Here is a 6,284-nt window from a genome sequence, read left to right as displayed (position 1 = left end):
TTTAAATCGGATCTCAATTTTGCTAATTCAATTGGGATGTGTTGATAATTAATAATTACTAATTCAATTTGTAGATCATTGTTTAAATAAATTATTGCACAATTATGATCGATTCATGATTTTGTATTATAAGAAAAGTGTTCGGTGTTTATGTATAAGAAAAATATAATTGGTATTTATGTAATCAATTTTTATTGGTTAATCGGGCTAATCATTGGTTAATAAGAAATTTTTGGTTAATTGGGCTAATCAATTATTTTAGTCAAAACAACTCAAACAGGTTGCCTTATAGTAGCCCCAAATGACCCCAGATGTATACTGCTTGCATGTGATACCAGACAATATGTTTAAGCTGTTGAGTGTACACTCAAATGATATGGTGGTATCGTTTGAGTGTATACTCAAATAACATGGAAATTTCATTATGGCGAGACCGGTTGAATTGGTTGTTGGGTCTAGACTTTCATGACAAGCTTGTAATATGACAAACTTGTAAAATTTCTGTTTTTTTTTGGGTTGCCCAATCCAATTTGACGAGTGACCAATTAAACTATCTTAAATAAAGAAACCCGCGAGCCAAAACATGAGCAGCCCTTGGTTATTATTTTGACATTGTTTTTGCACAATTGCAGTGTGGGGGGAAAGTATTCAAACTTATCGAACCAAGCTTCACTCTATGAAATGAGCTCAAACTTGAATGGCTCGATTCAAATTGGACCCAATTCACAATTAAGCCAGTTCCAACTTCCAAGGCTCGTGAATCATGACCGTGGGTTGAGACGTGTTGGGATTTTGGATGTGGTTAGGAAAAGATTGTGTCACTGTCACCTGTTTACCAGGAGGAAACAACAGAGAGAGAGAAAAAAAAAATGAATGGACCCAAAATAAATAAAAGGTGGTGGACAAGGCGTTGAATAAACGCGTTCCAAGAAAAGCAGACTCTATATTTATCCTCCGAACCTAATTTAATTTTTTCACGTCATTCATAACAATCCTTATCTTTCTTTCAGATCACAAACCAAAGGAATATATCATCATATTACTAAGGTAACCATTCTCTTCTTGGGCTGCTTCTTCCTTTAATACAATTACATCATTGTATGCATGGCTACCTAGTTTTTCTATTTTATCCATTGTTTGGTTTTTCTTTTATATGTTATCAATGCACAGTATGAGGTGATGGTGTTTTTCTTCTTTACATAATATCAACTCATAGTTTCGTGAAGAATCCATTAAGGGGCTTTCTTTTTGAGAGCCTTTTATCGTGATAAATAAAAAATAAAAAATTTAGATATTAGCCTAATAAGAATGTTTCGTGTTATATATATTAGATCGGGTTTGGCTGAGATTGACAGGGCTAATCTTTGGATTTGGTAAATTCAAATTTTGGTTGGTTGTTTAATATGGAAAATGTATCTAAATTGAGAGAATATTATTATGATGTGGAAACAAGTACTTTGTGTTGGATTATCGATATAAGTATGAAAATTGTATCACCTAATAAGATTGGTGTAAAATACACTGGCTATTTATTTATTTATGTGTAATTATTATATTATTTTTGCCTAACTGGAAACAAAATTGGCTTCTACTATGGTTATTTTGTAAGTAATACTTTCTCAATAATTTTGGAACGAGCACTGAAATAGACAGTTAATGGGGCGAATGATCCCAAGTATGAAAATCATTAATATTAAGCAGGTTAACAACATTTACTTCTAAACATATGTATAATTGATTGAAATGCGAAGGTATGCTGGCTTATCATGTATCCGATCGTGAGAACATGTGACACGTATGTATGAGTGTTTGAGATATATACATTCACAGATCTACGAATAGCCAACGCCTCTAACAACGTATTTAAGGGGGTCTAGAAGACTGTTGTTGGGATGTATGAAGCCTTGTTGAGATGAATAGAGTTAGAAGTTTTGCATTGAAGATGATGTTTTAAAACTAATAGGTCTGTTGAGTTGACTATATTTGGTGACTCATGACTCATGACTCTACTTAAGGAGTTGTATTGCACAATTTAAGTCACAGTAACATGTTCTTTTTCTAATGTTTATTACTTTGGCTACTTCTGGTTTTGAATTTATACTTATCCCGTTAGATCATTTGCCTTTACTGCAGACATTCAGTCCTTTTCATTTTCACGACATGTTCCTAGATAGGATCATCTTATATTGGTAGCTTTTGGAATTCAAAAATAGTTTATATAGCAGTAGAGGTTCGAATCCTCCAAGTCTTGGAAGCATTTAATACTAAATCACATTCATCTACAAGATAATAAAGACGGGTAATGGCCACTGGATTATATTGCTTTATCAACCATCCGATGCAGTTGCATATGTTACAGCTGGATCCAACTTTATTCAGTACTAACTGTTTTCTTGTATACCAGTATCTGTTGCATCAAGCATTGAAGAAGCATGGGAGACCCAAATGACAAAGGGCTTTTTTCCCATCTTGCTCAAGGACTAGGTGGATATCCTCAAGGACATTATCCTCCACCGCATGGTGCATATCCTCCACCACCTGGAGCGTATCCTCCGCAAGGCTATCCTCCACCACCTGGAGCATATCCTCCGCAAGGCTATCCTTCACAGGGATACCCTCCTCATGGATATCCTCCACAGGGCTACCCTCCTCATGGATATCCTCCACAGGGCTACCCTCCAGCAGGATATCCTGGTGCACATGCTCCACCGCATGGAGGTATGGTTATCAATTTCTTATTTTACAATACGTCAACATGCAAATGATTTCAATATCTATAGAACTTGTGTTATATGAGTCGGTATATGATTCATCACAACGATGAGTCTTTGGTGTCAAAATAAGAGCGACATTCCTTTTTTTTTCCCCAAATGTAGCTATGTGGATAATGCTCCTGTTGAAAGATTGGTTGGATAATGACAGAATACTTGGCCACGTATGAGCTCCATTTAGCTGATTTAGATAATTACAAACAGACATTAACTTTGATAGGAAACTGATTTCCTTCAGCATTTTAATTTGAATTAAATGACTCAGAATATAATTAAACTCAGAAAACCGCATGATATTTCAGATGGATACATCGAGTTGCCGATAAAAACAATATCTTTTTGTCCCATATTATTTGCTTTACACCTTAGGATCAGTCATATCTGGGCAGAGTTGGTTCTTGATAACTTGATGCTTAATGTGACTAAGAAATTTGGATTCAAATATGGATCTTTATGGTGTGGTTTTGACAAATCCAGCATACTCAAACTTTTCTTTATGATATTATTTGTTGTTACTTGTTAGCGGTATTTAGTTCTTAATTTTTATTTTTTCTGTCTCAGGTCATGGATCTGGTGGAATGGGAGCACTGCTAGCTGGGGGTGCTGCTGCTGCCGCTGCCGCTATGGGTGCTCATCATATGTCGCATGGAGCTTATGGGCATGGGGCTTATGGGCATGGGGCTTATGGGCGTGGATATGGGCACCATGGCAAGTTCAAACATGGAAAGTTCAAGCATGGAAAGTTTGGCAAGCATGGCATGTTTGGGAAGCACAAGGGTAAATTCAACAGGTTCAAGAGGTGGAAGTGATGTGATCCCACCTACATTTGGAATTTGACCATAGTAATACACTTTCATCTATCACTGAAAGTTGTATGTTTCGACTTTTAACATGCAACAGGTTATATTGTGTTTTTATTGGGTGTGAAGAGGCAGGGATATCAATGACCCTGTATATTTTATTAAGAGTCGCTGTCTCTTGTTTAGGATGTTTTAGAGCATACTTCTATGACTTCAGCAGAAATAGTTCATATATGGTCCTGGAATTTCTGGCTTGCCGGTTAGAAATTCAGTTGTCCTTTGAGACCTCCATTTATTTATTTATTTTTACTTGTTTTCTTATATACAGAGAGCGGGTATGAAGAAATTTAACTTAGAAGACTAGGTGTTCCAAGATGGCAAGACAAGCAAAAAACAAAGATTAAACTCTATATGTTTTGGAATGTTAGAGCATTATCAGCGCAAATCGAGCTGTTTTAATTTTTTAATTATAAAAAATAAAAATAAAAATTAATTACAAAAAATAAAAAAATTCTGAACAGCAAAATTTGTTCTGTCCCACTGAGTTCTTCATAGCAAGATCAATGGTCATGAATATAGCTACTACACCACTTCTTCTATCAACACACATTTTTGGAATTCTGTAGTACAAATTAATGCAAGAGAATTGTTAGTTAATGTCCTAAATGAAGAGGTCTCTCTAATGCGCAGACGCACCTATCTAAGAGCTGGGTCCACGTCGACGCGTCCGATGCAGATCAATTTTTTTTTAAAAAAAATAAGAGAGGAGAGGCGAACTGAGAAAGTGAGGAGAGATAGATAGGCGAACTGAGTAGTGTATATATAGAGAGAGAAAGGACCTGATTAGAAGTATCGATGGATTTGATCGATTGAAGAGATTTGTTGAATTGCCAACCAAGATGATAATAAGTCTATGTTAGATTGCTGGTGGAGACTCATACTGGTAGGGCAGGGAATCGGTCGGGTAGACCCGAATCCGACCCGACCCGATTACCGAATACATCGGGTTCGGATCGATTTTCATATCCGTTTATGTATTCGGGTCGGGTTCGGATTCGGATATAATTTTTGGGCTTTTTTTGAATTTTTAGTGTTATCCGGTCGGGTTCGGGTCGGATTCGGATATTAAATTTCGGATATAATCGGGTTCGGATTCGGATTCGGATACTGTGAAATTATTCGGATTCGGATTGGATTCGGATATAGCCATATCCGACCCGAACCCGACCCGATCCCTGCCCTACATACTGGTGATATTGTTTTTGAGTGGTACGGAGCATAGTACAAAATATCAGGATATGGGTATTTATCGATATTCAATTTCTAGATATGTATCGTGGATATATCCCCCTCTTTGGAGATATTTGACATTGTTTCACATGCAAATATCATGGATATATCCAAAATATCGACAAATATCGTGAATATTATAGATATTTCTTGATATATCATGATATATTATTTATATTTATTTAAAATATAATGGTAAATATTAAATAAAATTGTTATATATATAAAATATCGCCAAATATCTCCAAATATCACAAATATCGTAAATATCACCGATATTTGCAGTCGTATATATCTCTAAACATATCATGATATTTATATATCTTTTTCTGAAATCTAGATAAATATCTCCAAATATCGCGATATATCGGGATATTTTGTACTATAGTACGAAGGCCCAAAATGGTCCCTTATCCTTTTTAAAAGAATTGTGGTGGGAAAAGAACACATTTTGGAATAGAAACCAACAGCTTCGTCAGTTTGCGATTTGTTCTCGTTGAATGGATATTAGTAGAAAATGTACCTCATTTTATATCTATCTATATTAACAATAACAGTATAGGGCCCACAAGCCCCATCCTATGCTCTAAATCTATTGCCCTTATGACGTGGAAAATCTAAGTGATAAAGGCCCGTATGCTAATTTACACAGCAACATCCGACCTCATTGGATTTAATTGGATTTAACTCTCCCGATCAATCGTCTGAATCCTTTAAAATAATTCGAATTTAACTTTAAAACATTACCTTTAAAATCATCCGAATTAGAAGAATTACAACTCTATTTATGTCTTCACTTATGAGAACATGAGGAATTTAAGGTAATCTTTTCATTAATTCATTTGATGAACGCGAGGAAGAATCCATGGTTGGAACCTTTTCTCATCTTAGTTTTAATTTCTAACAGTTTCTTTTGTGAATGCCACTATTAATGATCAGCTGAAGATTATTTGAATCATCATCTCAAACCACACCCAGCTGAAAATTATTTATTTGTTTTCTGTTCTATGCAGTCTCGACCTTTTGGAGTCTCTCATCAATTTAATCTAACTCTCCCAACCTTCTCTCTCTTCTCGCTCTCTTTAGCTTTTAGTTGCTGCCGCTCTCTTACACATCTCTACTCATCATGTAAGACCTTTTCGGTTTACCCCCACAAGTTTGAATATTTGAATTTAAAAGCTTTAGCTATTATCTTTTTAATTTTGCTTTACGGGACTGTCCTTTTTCCTTTGCTCACCTGGAGTTCACTTGTAACCGAATTAATTTTTCACTTTCAGCAAACATTAAGATAACGTGTTTTTGTTTCACAACATCTGATCACAAAGGCAAACTGACAGCTAGATGCTAAAATATCACGAATTGTTCTAAAGTGGATTGCTATAAAGTTTATGCATGAAAATAATAAATCAAATTCACTTGCTAT

General features: G+C 35.4%; 1 protein-coding gene across 3 annotated transcripts; it reads left to right on the top strand.

Annotated features, from left to right (window-relative positions):
* The first annotated feature begins 839 nt into the window (after positions 1 to 839).
* On the top strand, positions 840 to 3,892 carry LOC147494807 (uncharacterized). Of its 3 annotated transcripts, XM_086569296.1 has the most exons (4): positions 887 to 1,047; positions 2,134 to 2,299; positions 2,405 to 2,718; positions 3,333 to 3,892. In XM_086569296.1, exons 3-4 carry the CDS (start codon positions 2,433 to 2,435, stop codon positions 3,578 to 3,580), a joined length of 534 nt encoding a protein of 177 aa, XP_086425422.1. In that variant the 5' UTR covers positions 887 to 1,047; positions 2,134 to 2,299; positions 2,405 to 2,432; the 3' UTR covers positions 3,581 to 3,892. The 3 variants fall into 3 exon arrangements, with proteins under 3 accessions (XP_086425421.1, XP_086425422.1, XP_086425423.1); XM_086569295.1 differs by lacking the exon at positions 2,134 to 2,299 and having other exon boundaries at positions 840 to 1,047; XM_086569297.1 differs by lacking the exons at positions 887 to 1,047; positions 2,134 to 2,299 and adding an exon at positions 1,070 to 1,098.
* Positions 3,893 to 6,284: the final 2,392 nt, after the last annotated feature.

The sequence above is a fragment of the Coptis chinensis genome, chromosome 6, assembly GCF_015680905.1.
Source record: "Coptis chinensis isolate HL-2020 chromosome 6, ASM1568090v1, whole genome shotgun sequence".
NCBI lineage: Eukaryota > Viridiplantae > Streptophyta > Magnoliopsida > Ranunculales > Ranunculaceae > Coptis > Coptis chinensis.
Note: the sequence above shows the minus strand (reverse complement) of the source record. Positions and strands in the feature narration are given on the sequence as shown.

Excerpts from the sequence above, each read along its gene's own strand:
- LOC147494807 (XM_086569295.1), top strand. The coding sequence starts at position 2,433 with ATGGGAGACCCAAATGACAAAGGGCTTTTTTCCCATCTTGCTCAAGGA. Across the intron at positions 2,719-3,332 it reads ACATGCTCCACCGCATGGAG|GTCATGGATCTGGTGGAATG; the intron begins GTATGGTTATCA and ends TTTCTGTCTCAG.